Raw genomic sequence first — 21,020 nt, 5'->3', positions numbered from 1 at the left:
GGTGGCTGTTGTCGATGTGTCCCTGGTTCGAGCCCAGGTAGGGGCGAGGATCGGGACGGAAGCTATACTGTTACACTGGCAATACTATAGTGTCTATAACAACATCCAATAGTCAAAGGTATATGGAATACAAATGGAATAGAGAGAAATAGTCGTATAATAACTACAATCTAAAACTTCTTACCTGGGAATATTGAAGACTCATGTTAAAAGGAACCACCAGCTTTCATATGTTCTCACGTTAGCTTTTTTACATGGCACATACTGTACTTCTACTTTCTCCTCCAACACTTTATTTTTGCATTATTTAAACCAAATTGAACACGTTTCATTATTTATTTGAGGCCAAATTTTGATGTATTATATTAAGTTAAAATAAGTGTTCATTCAGTATTGTTGTAATTGTCTATATATATATATATATATATATATGATAAATAAATACATTTGATTTTAAACGGTCGATTAATCGGTATCAGCTTTTTTTGGGTCCTCCAATAATCAGTATTGAAAAATCATAAATCGGTCGACCTCTATACCATCACTGCATCTTCCCTATGCCGTTCGGCCATCGCTCAATATATTTATATGTACATATTCTTATTCATTCCTTTACACATGTGTATAAGGTAGTTGTTGTGAAATTGTTAGATATTACTGCATGGTTGGAACTAGAATCACAAGCATCTCGCCACACTTGCATTAACATCTGCTAGCCACGTGTATGTGACCAATAAAATTAGATTTGTCACGTAGAGTAGGCCAGAAGGCTAAACTGAAAAACCTAACCTCTATCAAATAAAAATATGGCGGAGCCGCAAAAGTACTTCTGTGCGTGTGGGTGTTTATTTACATAGTTTATTTACATAGTGAATCCGGAAGAAAAACAACAGTACTGCCATCCAAAGTATCCATTATGGGACAGCTAAAAACAACACTGCCACAACAGCTCAATCCAAAATGGTTCCCCCCTTGAACTGAAAGAGAGGCTCCTTTTGTAGGGGAAGCCACTCCCATCAGAACATACCCAGCAGTAATTAATTAAGCAATTACCTTCATCAAAGCCTACATTTTCCACTCAGCTAAACATAATGAATTGCAGATATTGCAAAACGTTTCTCATGATACAATATACCAATAACACATTTACAAAATCCCACCCCTACTGACATGAAGTCTTCCAATATGCTCATTCATATGAGAGAGCCATTCAGGACAGGCACTACAAAGCCAGCCCGATTACCGTAGCTCTGGTCCTTATCCCAGCATACCTGGAAGCTACAGAGATGGAGGGGAACAGAACCAAACAACGCACTCATCCATAACATTGATAAGTACAATAAATGTTGCTTAAATTAAACATTAACGCTTGTCTGTATATTCTTTATACCTTAAACCGCTACTGACAAGAGGTAAGAATAAAGTGTGTAATGTATGTACTAAGATAGGGACGTTAACTTGTGTGTCGACCCACATTGTTAAAGTAGGTGACAACGGAGCAGGGAGGATCAAACGCGCCAAATAAATGGACATTTTGGATATATAGACGGAATTAAATCGAACAAAAAGGACCATTTGTGATGTTTATGGGACATATTGGAGTGCCAACAAAAGAAGCTCGCCAAAAGTAAGGCATGAATTAGATTTTATTTCTGCATTTTGTGTTGCGCCTGCAGGGTTGAAATATGCTTCGCTCTCTTGGTTTACTATGGTGCTATCCTCAGATAATAGCATCGTTTGCTTTTGCCAAAAAGCCTTTCTTACAATTTTTTTAATCTGACATGTTGGCTGGATTCACAACAACTGTAGCTTTAATTTGCCATCTTGCATGTGTGATTTCATGAAAGTTTGATTTTCATAGTAATTTATTTGAATTTGGAGCTCTGCATTTTCATTGGCTTTTGGCCAGGTGGGACGCTACCATCCCACATATCCCAGAGCGGTTAATGAGGCTCTCTTGGGCATATTGTAAAGGTAGATTAGTTTTTTTTCTTTGAAAGTATTTTGTGTAGATCGTTGACAAAAAAAGGACAATTATATCCCATTTTGTAACAAAATGTGGAAAAAGTCATGGGGTGTGAATATTTTCTGAATGCACTAGGTAAATCACATTTTATATTTGTCACATGTGGAGAATACAACAGGTGTACCTTACCGTGAAATCCTTGCCCTTAACCAACAATACAGTTAAGAAAACAGAATTAGGAAAATATTTGCAAATATTTTAAAAGTTACAAAAAAAACCTGAGGTGCCAGAGAGAGTGGCATAAGAAAGTAGTCAAGACGACTAGCTTGATTAAGTCTCCGCCATGTACAGTCTTGGCCAAAAGTTGAGAGAATGACACAAATATTAATTTCCAAAGTTTGCTGCTTCAGTGTCTAGATATTTTTGTCAGATGTTACTATGGAATACTGAAGTATAATAACAAGGATTTCATAAGTGTCCAAGGCTTTTATTGACAATTACATGAAGTTGATGCAAAGAGTCAATATTTGCAGTGTTGACCCTTCTTTTTCAAGACAATTCACCCTGGCATGCTGTCAAATAACTTCTGGGCCACATCCTGACTGATGGCAGCCCATTCTTGCATAATCAATGCTTGGAGTACATCAGTGGTTGGGAAAAGTTGCTCTCAAGAGGATGTGTTGGTACCATTCTTTATTCATGACTGTGTTCTTAGGCAAAATTGTGAGTGAGCCCACTCCCTTGGCTGAGAAGCAACCTCACACATGAATGGTATCAGGTTGCTTTACTGTTGGCATGACACAGGACCGACGGTAGCGCTCACCTTGTCTTCTCCGGACAAGTTTTTTTCCGGATGCCCCAAACATTCGGAAAGTGTATTCACCAGAGAAAATGACTTTACCCCAATCCTCAGCAGTCCAATCCCTGTACCTTTTGCAGAATATCAGTCTGTCCCTGATGTTTTTCCTGGAGAGAAGTGGCATCTTTGCTGCCCTTCTTGACACCAGGCCATCCTCCAAAAGTATTCGCCTCACTGTGCGTGCAGATGCACTCACACTGGCCTGCTGCCCTTCCTGAACAAGCTCTGTACTAGTGGTGCCCCAATCACGCACTTGAATCAACTTTAGGAGACGGTCCTGGCGCTTGCTGGACTTTCTTGGGCGTCCTGAAGCCTTCTTCACAACAATTCTACCCCTCTCCTTGAAGTTCTTGATCCGATAAATGGTTGATTTAGGTGCAATGTTACTGGTAGCAATATCCTTGCCTGTGAAGCCCTTTTTGTGCAAAGCAATGATGACGGCACGTGTTTCCTTACAGGTAACAATGGTTGACAGAGGAAGAACAATGATTCCAAGCACCGCCCTCCTTTTGAAGCTTCCAGTCTGTTATTCAAACTCAATCAGCATGACAGAGTGATCTCCAGCCTTGTCCTCGTTAACACTCACACCTGTGTTGACAAGAGAATCACTGACATGATGTCAGCTGGTCCTTTTGTGGCAGGGTTGAAATGCAGTGGAAATGTTTTTGGGGGATTCAGTTCATTTGCATGGCAAACATTTTTTTTTTTTGAAAGGGGAGAAACGGGGAGATTTGATTAACTATTGTCACGTCCTAGATGGAGGTCAAATGTACCCGTTTTCCCTGAAACACCCACAACACGGTCCCCCGTATTGACCATATTCCCAAGCATCTCCATGCAGTCAGACTTTTGATTTTGTGCCACCAGGGCCAAATTAATATACCCCCTCTCTGAATGCATGAATGTGACCCCCTAGGCTCTAACAGTATGTGGGCACTGCTTGTCGCCATTATAGTGCAATTCATGTATTGTTTAGTGTTGTGGCATGCATCTTTTTTTTTTTTTTTTGCCGCACCAAGATTTACATGCTAAAATTGCCACTGGTTGTCGATCATTGCTAAACAACCAATTTCAGGTCTTGCCATAGATCAACGCGGACACTCAGGAACAGTCAGTCTTCTTGGTAAGCAACTCCAGTGTAGATTTGGCCTTGTGTTTTAGGTTATTGTCATGCTGAAATGTGAATTAATCTCCCAGTGTCTGGTGGAAACCAGGTTTTCCTCTAGGATTTTGCCTGTGCTTAGCTCCATCCCATTTATTTTCTTTATCCTGAAAAACTCAAAAATATATATATCCTTAACAATTACAAGCATACTCATGATGCAGCCACCACTATGTTTGAAAACATGGAGTGGTACACAGTAATATTTTGTATTCAATTTGCCCCAAACATAACACTTTGTATTCAGGACAAAAAGTTCATGGCTTTGTAAAAATAAAAAAAGTTCACCATTACTGCAAACAGGATGCATGTTTTGGAATATGTTTATTCTGTTCAGGCTTCCTTTCTTTCCACTCTGTCAATTAGGTTAGTATTGTGGGGTAACTATGTTGTTGATCCATCCTCAATTTTCTCCCATCACAGCCTTCAAAAACTACTGTTACTGTTTTTAAAGTCACCATTGGGCTCAGTGAAATCCCTGACCAGTTTCATTCCTCTACGGCAACTGAGTTAGGAAGGACGCCTGAATCTTTGTAGTGACCAGGTGTATTGATACACCATCCAAAGTATAATTAACATCACCACGCTCAAACGGATATTCAATGTCTGCTTTAAAAACACACACCTATCCACCCACCCACAAATTAGTAGATGATTTGGTTATTTCAGCCACAACCATTGCCAACATGTGTATAAAATTGAGCACACAGCCATGCAATCTCCTTAGAAAAAACACTGGCAGTAGAATGGCCTAGCTGAACAGCTGACTTTCAATGTGACACCGTTATAGGACGACACCTTTCCAGCAAGTAAGTTCATCAAATTTATGCCCTGCTGGAGCTGTCCCGGTCAACTGTGAGTGCCGTTATTGTGAAGTGGAAACGTCTAGGAGCAACAACGGCTCAGTCGCAAAGTGGTAGGCCACACAAGCTCACAGAACAGGACTGGCGAGTGATGAAGAGCGTAGCGCAGAAAAAACATCTGTCCTTGGTTGCAACACTCATTGCAGAGTTCCAAACGGTCTCTGGAAGCAATGTCAATACAAGAACTGTTGGCCGGGAGCTTCATGAAATTAGTTTCCATAGCCGAGCAGTCGCATACAAGCCTAAGATCACATCGGCTGGATTGCTGTAAATGCTGGCCGGCATTGGACTCTGGAGCAATGGAAACATGTTCTCTGGAGTGATGAATCACGCTTTCACCATCTGGCAGTCCGACGGGCAAATCTGGGTTTGGAGGATACCAGGAGAACGCTACCTGCCCGAATGAATACTGCCAACTGTAAAGTTTGGTGGAGGAGGAATAATGGTCTAGGGGTGTTTTTCATGGTTCGGGCTAGGCCCCTTAGATCCAGTGAAGTGAAATCTTAATGCTACAGCATAAAAAATACATTAGACAATTCTGTGATCCAACTTTGTGGCAACAGTTTGGGGAAGGCCCTTTTCTTTTTCAGCATGACAATGCCCCCGTGCACAAAGTGAGGTCCATACATAACTGGCTTATTGAGGTCGATGTGGAAGAACTTAACTGGCCTGCACAGAGCACTGACCTCAACCCCATCTAACACGTTTGGAATTAATTGGAACGCCGACTGCGAGCCAGGCCTAATCGCCCAACATCAGTGCCGGACCTCACTAATGCTTGTGGTTGTATGGAATCAAGTCCCCGCAGCAATGTTTCAACATCTAGTCGAAAGCCTTCCCAGAAGAGTGGAGGCCGTTACAGCAGTAAATTAATGCCCATGATTTTGGAATGTGATGCTCAACAAGCAGGTGTCCACATTCTTTTGGTCATGTAGTGTGATTGTATGTTTGGGCTAGTCATTAAAAAATATGTTAAACACTATTGTTGCACACAGAGGGAGTCCATTCAACTTATGTGACTTGTTAAGCACATTAACTTATTTAGGCTTGCCATAACAAAGGAGTTTAATACTTGACAAGACATTTCAGCTTTTCATTCTTAATTCATGTCAAAATTACATAATAAAAACAATTCCCCTTTGACATTATGGTGTTGTGTGTAGGCCAGTGACAAACAAATCTCAATTTAATCCATTTTAAATTATGTCTGTAAAACAACCAAATGTGGAAAGTCAAGGGGTGTGAACACTTTCTAAAAGGAACTTTATAAGTGAGTAGAAAATATGTTTCTGAACACTTCTAAAATAACCCTGATAATGCGATAAAAAAACAAAAACATGAATGAATCATGAATAATGAGTGAGAAAAAAACTAACTTGATATCCCGGCCATTACCTGTAATCCAGCCATGGTTACTCACAAGCAATTGAGATGTTCAAATGTATAGCCTACTTTGACTTAAGTGGTCTCAGGTCTGATTTAATGTTCAACCAGGGTACTGGAACACTTGGAGAACGAACAGATAAGCACAAGTATTTTATGCCTGCCTGCCCTTGAGGTTGGCAGATAAACACATTCCTCTGAGAGGTTCATAGCAATCTCCCCATATACATATGGGTCTATTGTTTGTCTATTAAACCTTTAAATATAGAAATCATTCGCCTCATCTTCGGGTTCAGCATTTTACACACCTTGAGCAAATCAATTATTCACGACAGTGTGTGTGCGCGCATGTGTGTGTGCCTGTATGAAGTTATGGGTGGGTGTGTGTTTGTGACGCTAGACGCTAATCTTGGGTCAGTTTAGCATTTTCCCAGCTAATGAATACGGTTAGGATTGCAGGAGGGGAAGCTACTCCTAGATATGTACCTAGGGGAAACTTCAGCCCGGAGCCATACGTGCACACACACACACCTGTACGAGGTGATCCTCCGCAGCTTGGCGACTGGCACGTCGTAGCCACATTCCTCCAGCACCTCCTGCCTGGCAATCTCCTCCAGCGACAGGTCGGCCTTGTCCACCAGGCCTGCACACAGCTCGTAGGTCATACCCGTCGAGCCCGGGGGCTGGTGGGTCTTGACGCCCCCAGCCGTAGCAACAGCCTCCTCCTGGGGAGTCTCGCCGATGGGAGTCTCCGGGATGGCAGTGGCTGCAGCCCCTTCCTCCTCCCCCGCCGCTGCCTGCACGGCTGGCTCCTTGGTCCTCTCCCACTCACACATGTACACGGCTGCAGGATGCGACAGGGTGGAGGGAGAGTGAATGGGGAAAGAGTGAGATCGCAACATGTGTTACACTATAGTGACCTGGGGACCCAGATAGCTTTTTCTCGTAGATGTATCATTCCTTTCAATTCTCAACAATAGGGATTGCGCAGTTCAAAACAAAGTCTGTTTTTATTCTTCAAATATGCCACAATTGAAATTATATAATAAGTGTCTGACAGACTTTGTATAGTAAAGTCGTACCCCTATAAAAAAAATCATTACACGCATACCTCTACACACCCCTGAACTTGTAAAAACATTGCTGGTGGAAGTCAACACCGTAATAAGAGACTGGTTAAAAAGAAAATTAAATTATTATTTTATTTTATTGAAAAAAATTAAATACATACAGTTGAAGACACAGATACACTTCCCTCCGTATGCATTGACATTGAAGCTAAAATTCTATACTCCAACACTTGGATTTGAGATCAAATGTTTCATATGAGGCAACAGTACAGAATGTCACCTTTTATTTGAGGGTATTTTCATTCATGTTTTACTGCTCTGAAATTAAAGCACTTTATACATCTAGTCCCAAATTTGAAAACGTCACTATTTGGACAAAAATCACTTAGTGTATTAAAGTAGTCCAGAGTTTAGTATTTGGTCCCATATTCCTAACATGCAATGACTACATCAAGCTTGTGACTATACGCACTTGCTGGATGTATTTGCAGCTCGTTTTGGTTGGGTTTCAGGTTACGCCCAATAATAACTGAATGGTGAAAAATGACTGGAGTAACTTTCTGTATAAGTTAGTAGATGTTTCTGAACACCAGTCTAAAATAACCCTGAATGCGATAAAAATCATGAATAATGAGTGATAAAGTTGAGGCTACAACAAAACATAATAAACCTCTGACATATTATCAATAGCAGAGGAGATGAGCATTTTATTTTAGGGGGGATATGATCTTGGTCCCTTTAACTTTCTCAGTTATCATTCATAATTCATTCATGATTATCCATAATCACTGTTGCATCCACATTAATGTAGACATGTTCAGAAACATCTTCTATTCTTACTTACAATAAAAGTGACTCCAAAATTACAATACATCGTTCACCATTCACTTCCTATTGGGCTAAACATAATACAAAACACAACCAAAAAAAACTAAATGCATCCAACAAGTTTGTAAAGTCACAAGCTTGATGTAGCCATGGAATATAGTAGCTAAGATGGTGTGCACGGCTGGCCCTTAAAAGTACATGGAGAGCTAACATTAATGATATGCAAGTCAATCTCTCATGGCTCAAAGTGGAAGAGAGACTGACGTCAAGTGTTGACAAGCTGAATGTACCGAGCTGTCTGTTTAAACTATTAGCACACGGCTTGAACACCCATGCATACCCAACATCACATGCCACCAGAGGTCTCTTCACAATCCCCAAATCCTGAACAGACTACGGGAGGCGCACAGTACTACATAGAGCCATGACTAAATGGAACTCTACTATATTAAGTAACTGATGCAAGCAGTAGAATCAGATTTTAAAGGCAGGTAAAAATACAAATTATGGAACAGCGGGACTGTGAAGCATGCATACACACACATGATAACATAAACACTATACACTATATTGTGTTGTAGATTTGTGGTAGTAGAGTAAGGTCCTGAGGGCACACACTTAAAGGATTGTGAAATCTGTTGTGAATGTATAGTAATGTTTTTAAATTTGTATAACTGACTTAATTTTGCTGGACCCCAGGAAGAATAGCGGCTGCTTTGGCAGATACAAAATTGACCCTAACCCTGGTGAACACCACAGGGGTAAAGGTGGCTGGAGGCCGGGAGGAGAGAGCATGTGCCAGACAGATCCCAGGCCACGTGTTAAGAGTGATATTGTTCCACTTTACAGTCTCAAGTGGCAGTTCAGCAAAATCCTATAATACACAGGTGCTGGCTAAGAAACTTGCAATGTGACAGGGATGAAGAAAGGTTGTGGTGGGTTCGATTCTGACCCACACCCTTCTAACACACTTTCTCCACCTTACTTTAATTTCCTGTCCCTCTTCATTGTCTAATAACTATGAAAAATATGAAAAGGAATGTGAATTCCCAGTCCTTAGAAAAAAAGGTTGTTCTTACGGAGGAAACATGATTTGATTGGTCGAGGAGAAATGGAGAGTAGGGAGTTTTACCTGGGCGGAACTGCTTGACCAAGATGAAGCAGTGTGAGGTGGTGTTGAAGATCAGCACCGAAACACTGGAAATAAAAGGGAGAGTAGAGAAAAATAATTAATTCAGTTTGTTTCATTCAGAATTTCAGTGGACAAGCAAGTGTTAAATACTGTTAATAAACTAAATTAACTATATTACATGACATCACGCACAGTGCACCAATTTCCTACTTACAGAAATCCACTACAAAATACATACCTGCCCAGACTGCCATCATTCTTTCTTCCTAATGTAGCTACAGAACGTCACAAACTTGAAAATATGCTAAATTGAATTACATTGTTCAAGTTTAAGCAGGAAGTCGCCCTGTTGTGTTGATGAGAGTTGAGCGTTTACACCACAAAATGAGATAGTGATTTCATACCAAAATCAGAATACAAACACAAGCCATACATTTTGGCAGTGTAATATGTCCATGGATAGTCCTCAATTCTAAACAAAAATATAAAACACATCATGTAAAGTATTGGTCCCATTTTCTTAAAAAAAATTTTTTTTAAAGCCTCTCTCATATTTTGTGCTCAAATTTGTTACCATCCCTGTTAGTGAGCATTTCTCCTTTGCCAAGATAATCCATCCACCCGACAGGTGTGAAATATCAAGAAGCTGATTTTAACAGCTTTACAGGTGAACTTTGTTATTGGGACAATAAAAAGGCCACTAAAATATGCAGTTGTCACAACACAATAACACAGATGTCTCAAGTTAAGGGATCGTACAATTGGCATGCGGACTGCAGAAATGTTCAGAGCTGTTGCATGTTCATTTCTCTACCAACGTTGTTTTATAGCATTTGGCAGTACGTCCAACCGGCCTCTCAACCCCAGACCACATGTAATCCAGGATCTCTGGAGTATTTCTGTCTAATACTAATTTATGGAGATAAACTCATTCTAATTGGATGGACCTGGCTACCCAGTGGGATACCCAGGCCCAACCATGACTGTGTCCCTCTGCCCAGTCATGTGAAATCCATAGACTAGAGCATAATTTCTTTCTTTCAATAGACTGATTTTCTTATATGAACTGGAACAGAGTAAAATCCCTGAAAATGTTGCATGTTGCGTTTATATTTGTGTTCAGTATTAGTTACAACAACAACTTTCCTACATACAAGGGGTACCAGTACCGAGTTGATGTTCAGGGGTACGAGGTAATTGAGGAAGATGAGTACAGTTGAAGTCGGAAGCTAACATACACCTTAGTCCAATACATTTAAACTCAGTTTAACAATTCCTGACATTTAATCCTAGTAAAAATTCCCTGTCTTAGGTCAGTTAGGATCACCACTTTATTTTAAGAATGTGAAACGTCAGAATAATAGTAGAGAGAATGATTTATTTCAGCTTTTATTTCTTTCATCACATTCCCAGTGGGTCAGAAGTTTATAGACTCAATTAGTATTTGGTAGCATTGCCTTTAAAATTGTTTAACTTGGGTCAAACGATTCAGGTAGCCTTCAACAAGCTTCCCACAATAAGTTGGGTGAATTTTGTCCCATTCCTCCTGACAGAGCTGGTGTAACTGAGTCAGGTTTGTAGGCCTTCTTGCTTGCACACTTATTCAGTTCTGCCCACACATTTTCTATAGGATTGAGGTCAGGGCTTTGTGATGGCCACTCCAATACCTTGACTTTGTTGTCCTTAAGCCATATTGCCTAAACTTTGGAAGTCTGTTTGGGGTCATTGTCCATTTGGAAAACCCATTTGTAACCAAGCTTTAACTTCCTGACTGAGGTCTTGGTGTTGCTTCAATATATGCACAATTGTCAATCTTCATGATGCCATCTATTTTGTGAAGTGCACCAGTCCCTCCTGCAGCAAAGCACCCCCACAACATGATGCTGCCACCCCCGTGCTTCACGGTTGGGATGGTGTTTTTCTGCATGCAAGCCTCCCCCTTTAACCTCCAAACGTAACGATGGTCATTATGGCCAAACAGTTCCATTATGTTTCATCAGACCAGAGGACATTTCTCCAAAAAGAATGATCTTTGTCCCCATGTGCAATTGCAAACCGCAGTCTGGCTTTTTTATGGTGGTTTTTGCACAGTGGCTTCTTCCTTGCTGAGTGGCCTTTCAGGTTATGTCGATATAGGACTAGTTTGACTGTGGATATAGATACTTCTGTACCGGTTTCCTCCAGCATCTTCACAAGGTCCTTTGCAGTTGTTCTGGGATTGAATCGCACTTATTCGCACCAAAGTACGTTCATCTCTAGGAGACAGAACACGTCTCCTTCCTGAGCAGAATGATGGCTGCGTGGGCACATGGTGTTTATACTTGCGTACTACTGTTTGTACAGATGAACGTGGTACCTTCAGGAGTTTGGAAATTTCTCCCAAGGATGATCCAAACTTGTGGAGGTCTACAATGTTTTTTGGCTTGGCTGATTTCTTTTGATTTTCCCATGATGTCAGCAAAGAGGCACTGAGTTTGAAGGTAGGCCTTGCAATACATCCACAGGTACACCTCCAACTGACTTAAATGATGTCAATTAGCCTATCAGAAGCTTTTAAAGTCATGACAATTTTCTGGGATTTTCCAAGCTGTTTAAAAGGCACAGTCAACTTAGTGTATGTAAACTTCAGGAATTATGAAAAACTGAGTTTTTTAAATGTATTTGGCTAAGGTGTGTGTCAACTTCCAAATTCAACTGTAACTAGGAAAAAAAGTGACAGATGGTAATTAAACAGTAGCAGCAGAGTATGTGATGAGTCAAAAAAGTTAGTTAAATAGTTAACCAAATGGCTACCCAGACTAACTATTTAGCAGTCTTATGTCTTGGGGGTAGAAGCTGTTTACGGTTCGGTACCGTTTTCTGTGCAGTAGCAGACAGAACAGTCTGACTTGGGTGGCTGGAGTCTGACAATTTTTAAGGCCTTCCTGACACTGCATGGTACAGAGGTCATCGATGGCAGGTAGCTCAGCCCCAGTGACGCAGTGGGCCGTCTGGACTACCTTCTGTAGCACCTTGCGGTCGGATGCCAAGCAGTTGCCATACCAAGCGGTGATGCAGCCAGTCAAGATGCTCTCAATGGTGCAGGTGCAGAATTTTTAGGACCTGAGGGCCAATAGCAAATAATTTCAGCCTCCTGAGGAAGAGGCGTTGTCGTGCCCTCTTCACGACTGCTGGTGTTTGGACCATCATAGATCCTTAGTGATGTGGACAACGAGGAACTTAACCCACTTCACTACAGCCCTGTCGAATGGGGGCGTGCTTGGCCCTCAGTTTCCTGTAGTCCATGATCAGCTCGTCTTGCCGGCACTACACTGCCAGGTCACTGACCTCATCTTCGCCGGTGATCAGTGGAGGTCGACCGATTATGATTTTCCAAAGCCGATACCGATTATTGGAGGACCAAAAAAAGCCGATACCGATTAAATCTGCAGATTTTATTTACAATAATGACAATTACAACACTGAATGAACACTTATTTTAACTTAATATAATACAATCAAATCAATTTAGCCTCAAATAATGAAACACGTTCAATTTGGTTTAAATAATGCAAAAACAAAGTGTTGGAGAAGAAAGTAAAAGTGCAGTATGTGCCATGTAAAAAAGCTAATATTTAAGTTCCTTACTCAGAATATGAGAACATATGAAAGCTGGTGGTTCCTTTTAACATGAGTCTTCAATATTCCCTGGTAAGAAGTTTTAGGTTGAGGTTATTATAGGAATATTTCTCTATACCATTTGTATTTCATATACCTTTGACTATTGGATGTTCTTATAGGCACTTTAGTATTGCCAGTGTAACAGTATAGCTTACGTCCCTCTCCTCGCCCCTAGCTGGGCTCGAACCAGGAACACATCGACGACATCCACCCTCGAAGCATCGTTACCCATCGCTCCACAAAAGCCGGGGCCCTCTGCAAGGGGAACAACTATTAGCGCGCAACCCGCTAACTAGCTAGCCATTTCACATCGGTTACACCAGCCTAATCTCGGGAGTTGATAGGCCTGAAGTCATAAACAGCTCAATGGTTGAAGCATTGCGAAGAGCTTCTGGCAAAACGCACAAAAGTGCTGTTTGAATGAATGCGTACGAGCCTGCTGCTGCCTACCGTCGCTCAGTCAGACGGCTCTATCATAGACTTAATTATAACACAGAAATAAGAGCCTTTGGTTATTAATATGGTCAAATCCAGAAACTATCATTTCAAAAACAAAATGTTTATTCTTTCAGTGAAATACAGAACCTTTCCATATTTTATCAAACGGATGGCATCCAAGTCTAAATACTGCTGTTACATTGTACAACCTTCAATGTTATGTCATAATTATGTACAATTCTGGCAAATGAATTAGTCTTCGTTAGGAATAAATGTCCCAAACTGCTGCATATACCCTGACTGCTTATACGGAACGCAAGTGACACAATTTCCCTACTTATAAGGAATTCATGTTAGTAGGCAATATTAACTAAATATGCAGGATTAAAAATATACTTGTGTATTGATTTTAAAGAAAGGCATGGATGTTTAGGTACACATTGGTGCAACAGTGCCTTTTTCGCGAATGAGCTTGTTAAATCATCACCCGTTTGGCGAAGTAGGCTGTGATTCGATGAGAAATGAACAGGCACCGCATCGATTATACGCAACGCAGGACGCGCTAGATAAACTAGTAATATCAACCATGTGTAGTTAACTAGTGATTATGTTAAGACTGATTGTTTTCTTTATAAGATATGTTTAATGCAAGCTAGCAACTTACCTTGGCTTCTTGCTGCCCTCTCATAACAGGTAGTCAGCCTGCCACGCAGGTTCCTCGTGGAGTGCAATGTAAGGCAGGTGGTTAGAGCGTTGGACTAGTAACCGGAAGGTTGCAGAAACAAATCCCAGAACTGACCAGGTAAAAATCTGTCCTTCTGCCCCTGAACAAGGCAGTTAACCCACCATGAAAATAAGAATGTGTTCTTAACTGACTTGCCTAGTTAGATAAAAGGTGGAGAAAAAAATAAAATAATCATCCACAATCGGTGTCCAAAAATACAGATTATTATGAAAAGTTGAAATCGGCCCTAATTAAATCGGCCATTCTGATAAATAATTGGTCGACCTCTAGTGATCAGGCCTACCACTGTGGTGTCTTCTGCAAACGTAATGGTGTTGGAGACATGCACGGTCATGGGTGAACAGGGAGTACAGGAGGGGACTAAGCACGCACCACCGGGGCCCCGTGTTGATGGTCAGCGTAGCAGATGTGTTGTTGCATGCCATCCCCACCTGTGGGTGGCCCGTCAGGAAGTCCATTATCCAGTTGCAGAGGGAGGTGTTCAGTCCTAGGATCTTTAGCTTAGTGATGTGCTTGGAGGGCACTATGGTATTGAACGCTGAGTCAACAGCATTCTCACGTAGGTGTTCCTTTTGCAAAAGTGGGAAAGGGCAGTGTGGAGTGCAATAGAGATTGTCTCATCTGTGGACCTGTTGGGGCAGTAAGCAAATTAGTGGGTCCAGGGTGTCTGGGATAATGTTGATGTGAGCCATGACCAGCCATTCAAAGGATTTCCTGGCTACAGATGTGAGTACTACGGGGCGATAAAAATTCCCTTAACACCTGTCTAAATGACTATCTATAATGACTAAATATGTATAAATTTCAATCAGGATGTACTAATCAGAATACTATGTTACTGTATATGTACTAATCAGAATACTAAATGTTACTGTATATGTATGAATTTTCTTATCAGATCCCAGTACTGAAAATAATGTGTGTGAATGTGGTCAAGAGTTTAGTAACAATGACTGTCTGTTCCTTGGTACAAATGAATCAGACTGGCTAAAATGCTTATCTACACAAGAAAACCTTGACTGGTAAATTATATTAAATTGGTAGGGAGACAGATGTGGGAAGGCTTGAGACACAGCCTTGGTACTGGAACGGAGATGGCACGGGGTAGTGTTAGAGCTAATGACGTCATTTTCAGTTTATAACCTGTGGTAACCTGTATTGTGGCAGTAGTCTCTTGAATAAAGGCTGTTAATTGACTTTTAAGACCGGGCTCTGTCCATTCCTATAAAATAAGGGTCTTACAAATTCTTATGAATTAACAGTGTTTAATTTTAATTGGGAATTAAAACAGAGGAATTAAATTCCTTCAACAACAGGTTACATTGGTGTTCTTGGGCACAGGGACTATGGTGGTCTGCTTACAACATGTAGGTATTACAGACGGGGTCCGGGAAACGATGAAAATGTGTTATTAGCAGTTCGGAGGACATTTTAGCACCGAAAAGTGACTTTTTCAAATCTTCCTACAGTCACATGCAGGTAAGGAATTTTGATTTCTATACAGTATCAGAAAGAACAGATTGAGGTTTCCAAAACACTTACCGTCGGGCTTATTTTTTACAGCGACAGTGCAAATTAAATCAACGTTTCAGTAAAAGTTCCTGTTTTAGCCAGCCGGCTAATTTTCAACCACAGTCTGTGGGCAGGTTATTAAAAAAACATTACAATACAGACAATCAATGAGCAGTGAGCAGATGCAAAGCAACATAGGACAAAAAAGCAACAAGACAAAATAAATAAAAATCACCAAAGTGTTTCCACAATCTACAGACAAGATGGAAAGTGGCCATACACAACTAGGGATTATGTTCACAAGTATGATTGGCCTTTAGCCATGTCTTCATGTTTTTGTGAAAGTGTGATAGGTGTCATAGGTGGTGCAAGATGTGTCGGATGTTCCAAACATGAGAAGCCCTCAGAGAAAACAGATTGACTAAAGTTGCTTATATATACAGTCACCTCTCATGGCAGACCTTGTGGATCTGCTGCCATATGTTTGGGATTTCTGTTTAACAAAAATACTGAGTGGAGGGTGAGCTAGGCCATTTAGGATCTTGAATACAAGACACGCGTTGGTGTATTGCACATGATTTTTCCAACTCAGGAGCTCATGCTTTCTGAGGATGTAACGGTTATGATGGCTATTGGGCTTTCTATCAAGCACTTTGAGAGCCTGTTTGTAGACAGACTGAATGGGTTTTATTGTTTTACAACAATCTTGGTCCCAACTAGTCAAGTAATATGTTAAGTGGGGGAGTGTCATAGATTTTAAGTACAGTTTAGCTACTTCTGTAGTCAAACAATTTCGTGTACATCGGAAATTAGCTAAGTTGAATTTGGTTAGAGTTAACTTTTTCACCTGCTTTTACAGAGAGAGGTTGGAATCAAGTATGATGAGTATGAAATCAGATACCACCTGGAGTTTCTCCCCTGACACAGACATCTGGCTCAGTAGCATCAGTTGCCTGCTTTGTGAACAACATGCAGTTTTTTTTTCACATTGAGATGCTAACATGAGTCACTGAGCCACCTTGTAACCCGGACCATTACATTAGTGAGTTAGTGTGCAGCTTGTTGTTTGTATGCACATATCACCGCATCATCTGCATACATTTGAACTTCAGACCAAGTACAAACAGAAGGCAGGTCATTAATGTACGAGCTGAACAGGAGGGGCCCCAGTATTGACCCTTGGGGCACGCCCACATCATAGCTAAGAGTGGGCGACAGCTTATTGCTCACTCTGACATACTGAGTTCTGCCTTCAAGGTATGATTTCATCCATCTCAAGGCATCAGGGGAAAAGTTGAACTTGGACAATTTTGTGATGAGAATCTCATGGTTAACAGTATCAAATGCCTTCCTTAGGTCCAGAAACACAGCCCCAACAACGCACCCTTTGTCCATCTTGGACTTCACATTTTCCAGAAGAAAGCAGTTGGCCGTTTCTGTGGAGTGTTTCGCTCTGAAGCCAAACTGCATGGAGTGTAATGTGAAGGGGCTGTTGTTGAGGTGGGCAATCAGTTACTCTGCTACACACTAACAACCTTCAACACCAGAGGTAGAATATTAACTGGCCTGAAGTTACTATTATCTTTGCAAAAGAGATTAGTGCGACGCACACTAAATGTACAGTTAGTTGTGTTTCTGTTCATTGGGGAAGAATGCTTTTACCGAAATGTCATTCCAAGTTCTCGCCATTGCAATGAATTTATACTACTGTTGGCCAGTAGGAGGCAGTGAGACGTGTTTGCTTGGCACTATATGCGATCTGGGACTACGGTTCTCTCGTTTCATAAATTCCTGTAACACAGGATAAATTATCTGCTGCAGCAGTCCCAAATCTGGGAGGTCAGTAAAGTGCAAAAAGACAAAAATAATAAAAAATAAAATTAATATTCTACATTTAACCTTTAACTAGCCAAGTCAGTTAAGAAAAATTCTTATTTACAATGACGGCCCACCCCCCCAGCCAAACCTGGACAACGCTGGGCCAATTGTGCGCCGCTCTATGGGACTCCCAATCACGGCCAGATGTGAGCCAGCCTGGATACCAGAATATAGTTTTGGAACTTGCCTGTTGAAGTGAATGTAATGGTTTTGAACATAGTAATTGTATAACTTCTTACAGGACTGAAAACGCACGTTGAGCGTAAAATGAAATTGAGATGCAGTCCTTCCATTTAGAATTTTTTTTACTTCTTAACATCTTTATTTTTGAAAAAGACACACCTAACAATATCCTAAGGGTTTAGAGAATTTAATGTTGTAACGGCGATGTTTAAGAACATTCTAATTGTTATACTGTAAATGTTAGAAAAGCTGCTAGCTGTTGGCTAGCTCCAGTCAGCTGTTGGCTAGCTCCGGTTAGTGCTACGCTAGCTTGTTCAGTCATTTTCCAATAATTAACATTAATGTCAGTTGCAATAGTCTTGTCTTTCTATTAGCTCTTCTTACACTGGGTGAATGTATTTTGAGCATGGGTATGAAGTAACGTAAATTCACCCCATTCCGTACAAATGTGCGCAACATTCAAACGAGGTTACAAAGAAAATTAATGGGACTCTAGTGACTGTTGACTTCAAAATCGGGGGTGTGAACTAGGTTTCTATTCAAGTGTTGATCAACATGGTAATGGCTCTGTAGTATTGGAGAAAAGCTAAAAAAAAAAAGACCCTCCGTTACATTGTGACGTGTCATGTCTTACAATCTCTCACCTGGTGGAGATCATCTTTTTAAAACAAGAAATGAACAGTGACGGGGTTAAGGGGGGATACCTAGTAATTTTTTGCATCATCATTGCATGCGATCATCATTCTCAAATCCGCTGTTTACTTCTAAGATCACTTTAGCACAACCCTAAAAACCCCGATTCAAATTCGACAAACCTTCAAATAGGTATGTAATGACACATTATATAAACTCAGTGTTTTGTTTACATTTGAGGTGATAAGTTGGACAGATCGAGTGGGAAAAAAATGCTTTTTTTCACAACATCTCTCCTTCTCACTATCACGCATTAGTTTCGCTTCCCCACGTGCCATTTTTAAAAAGACCCGACAGGGCTCTGCTTGAATTATGCAGAAATGGGCAGCGTTTAGGTCATGTAATTGATTTTGTTGGAAAGGGGAGAAATTGTGCTTTACAATGGTATTGACATTGCAGTTGATCTGGAAGTATTACGTTTTTGGGGCGCTAAAATAAGGTCAATTGTACAAAAGTGAGTGAGTTTATGTTAACTTCAAATGAGTTATTCCAGTCTTTAAAGGCTTTCATGTTTTACAGTCTCCTATGGGGCTATAGTGGGCAACAATCAACTTCATAATTATAGCCTAAACAGGCAAATTCAAATTAAGTGTTTGGGGTACAAATGTAAAGAATTGGAGGATGTGAATTTGATTTTAATATGTTTTATGTGTAAATTGATGCATGTTTGATATGTGTATGAAGTAATGTCAGGGATGTGAGATTCAAGACAAAAAAAAACAAGAAAACATTGAAATACAATGAAAATACAGAAAGACAGTTTGCACTAGAGAATGTTGAATAAAATAATTGAGAACCTTTGAAAGAGAAGCCCGTTTCATCATCTATCCTGTTACAGGAACTATTATCTGCCACACCAGTCCCAAAACTGGGACCTATAACATTGTTATATTTCAAAATATACCTTTTTCCCAGAATAACTGCTGTTCCATGCACACAGTAGCAGATTGTTACTGTAAACTAACTCAGAATAAGGCTATTGTGTTCATTGAAAAACATTAAAAATAAGTTACCCAATACCTTTAGAAACATAACCAAATAATTTTTTCGAAAGTATATACAGTGCCTTCAGAAAGTGTTTACACCACATTTTGTTACAGCCAACTCAAAATGTAATAAACACAATATTTTTCTCCCCTCAACCATCTACACCCCCCCAATGTATTGAAAATGAAATACAGAAATCTAATTTACTTAAGTATTCACACCCCTGAGTCTTTCCGGGTAAGTCTAAGAGCTTTGCACAACTGGATTGTACAAATATTTGCACATTATTCTTTAAAAAAACAATATTCAACGGTTTCACGTTGGTTGTTGATCATTGCTAGAGTCATTTAAGTCTTGCCATAGATTTTAAGCCAATTTAAGTAAACTGTAAATATGCCACTCGGGAACACTGTGGTAAGCAACTCAGTGCATATTTGGCCTTATATTTCAGGTTATTGGCATACTGAAAGGTAACTTTCTCTCAGTGTCTGTTCGAAAATAACCTGGTTCCGTCTGCTTTCCAAGAGTTTCTGTGCTTAGCTCTAAATCGGTTTCTTTTTGCAAAAATAAAAAAAACTCCCTAGTCCTCGTCAATGACAAGCATACCCATAGCATGATGCAACCACCACCATGCTTGATAATATGAAGAATGGTACTCAGTGATGTTTGGGGAAACCGCTACACAACGCTTTGTATTCAGGGCATTGTGTCACATTTGTTGCAGTTTTACTGTAGGGACTTACGGCAAAAACAGGATGCATGTTTTGGAATATGTTTTATTTTGTACAGGCTTAATTTTCACTGTCAATTAGGTTAGTATTGTGGAGTATTGAGTATTGTGGAGTAACTACAATGTTGATGATCCATCCTGCCATTGAACACAGAAGTGATGGTTGCTGATAATGGGCCTCTGTACGCCTATGTAGATATTCCATAAAAAATCAAATAAAAATTGTCCGTTTCCAGTTACAATAGCCATTTACAACATTAACCATGTCTACACTGTATTTCTGATCAAGTTGATGTTATTTTAATAGACAAAAACATAAAGACATTTCTAAGTGACCCCAAACAGTTGAATGGTAGTGTGTGATATATATATATATATGCAAATGTATTAAAAATAACAGAAATACATTTACATAAGTATTTAGACCCTTTGATGTGAGCTCAACTGTATCCTGTTTCCACTGATCATCCTTGAGATGTTTCTACAACTTGATTGTAGTCCACCTGTGGTAGATTTAATTCATTGGACATGATTTGGAAAGGCACACAAACCGGTCTATATATGGTCCCACAGTTGACAGTTAGATCAAAAACCAAGCCATGAGGTCAAAGGAATTGTCAGAAGAGCTCCAAGACAGGATTGTATCGAGGCACAGATCTGGGGAAGGGTACCAACATTTGTTTGACAGCATTGAAGGTCCAAGAACACAGTGGCCTCCATTATTCTTAAAATGGAAAAAGTTGGGAACAACCAAGACTTCACAGAGCTGTCAAACTCAGCAATCGGGGGAGAAGGGTCTTGGTCAGGGAGGTGACCAAGAACCCAATGGTCACTCTGACAGAGCTCTAGAGTTACGAGAACCTTCCAGAAGGAAAACCATCTCTGCAGCACTCCACCAATCAGGCCTTTATTGTAGTGTGGCTAGATGGAA

The 21,020-nt window shown here is 40.4% G+C and overlaps 1 protein-coding gene across 1 annotated transcript in view; it reads right to left on the bottom strand.

Annotated features, from left to right (window-relative positions):
* The window catches only part of LOC118386732 (uridine diphosphate glucose pyrophosphatase NUDT14-like), a 53,250-nt gene that overhangs the window by 17,681 nt on the left and 14,549 nt on the right, over nucleotides 1-21,020 (bottom strand). Inside the window, exons 3-4 of the mRNA XM_035774497.2 lie at nucleotides 9,264-9,328; nucleotides 6,765-7,077 (exon numbers count right to left, since the gene is read on the bottom strand). Coding sequence (XP_035630390.1) covers nucleotides 6,765-7,077; nucleotides 9,264-9,328 — 378 coding nt within the window. The remainder of the gene's footprint in view (nucleotides 1-6,764; nucleotides 7,078-9,263; nucleotides 9,329-21,020) is intronic.

This window comes from Oncorhynchus keta, chromosome 8 (assembly GCF_023373465.1).
Source record: "Oncorhynchus keta strain PuntledgeMale-10-30-2019 chromosome 8, Oket_V2, whole genome shotgun sequence".
Classification (NCBI taxonomy): domain Eukaryota; kingdom Metazoa; phylum Chordata; class Actinopteri; order Salmoniformes; family Salmonidae; genus Oncorhynchus; species Oncorhynchus keta.
The sequence above is the reverse complement of the archived record's forward strand: the minus strand, read 5'-3'. Positions and strand labels throughout refer to the sequence as shown.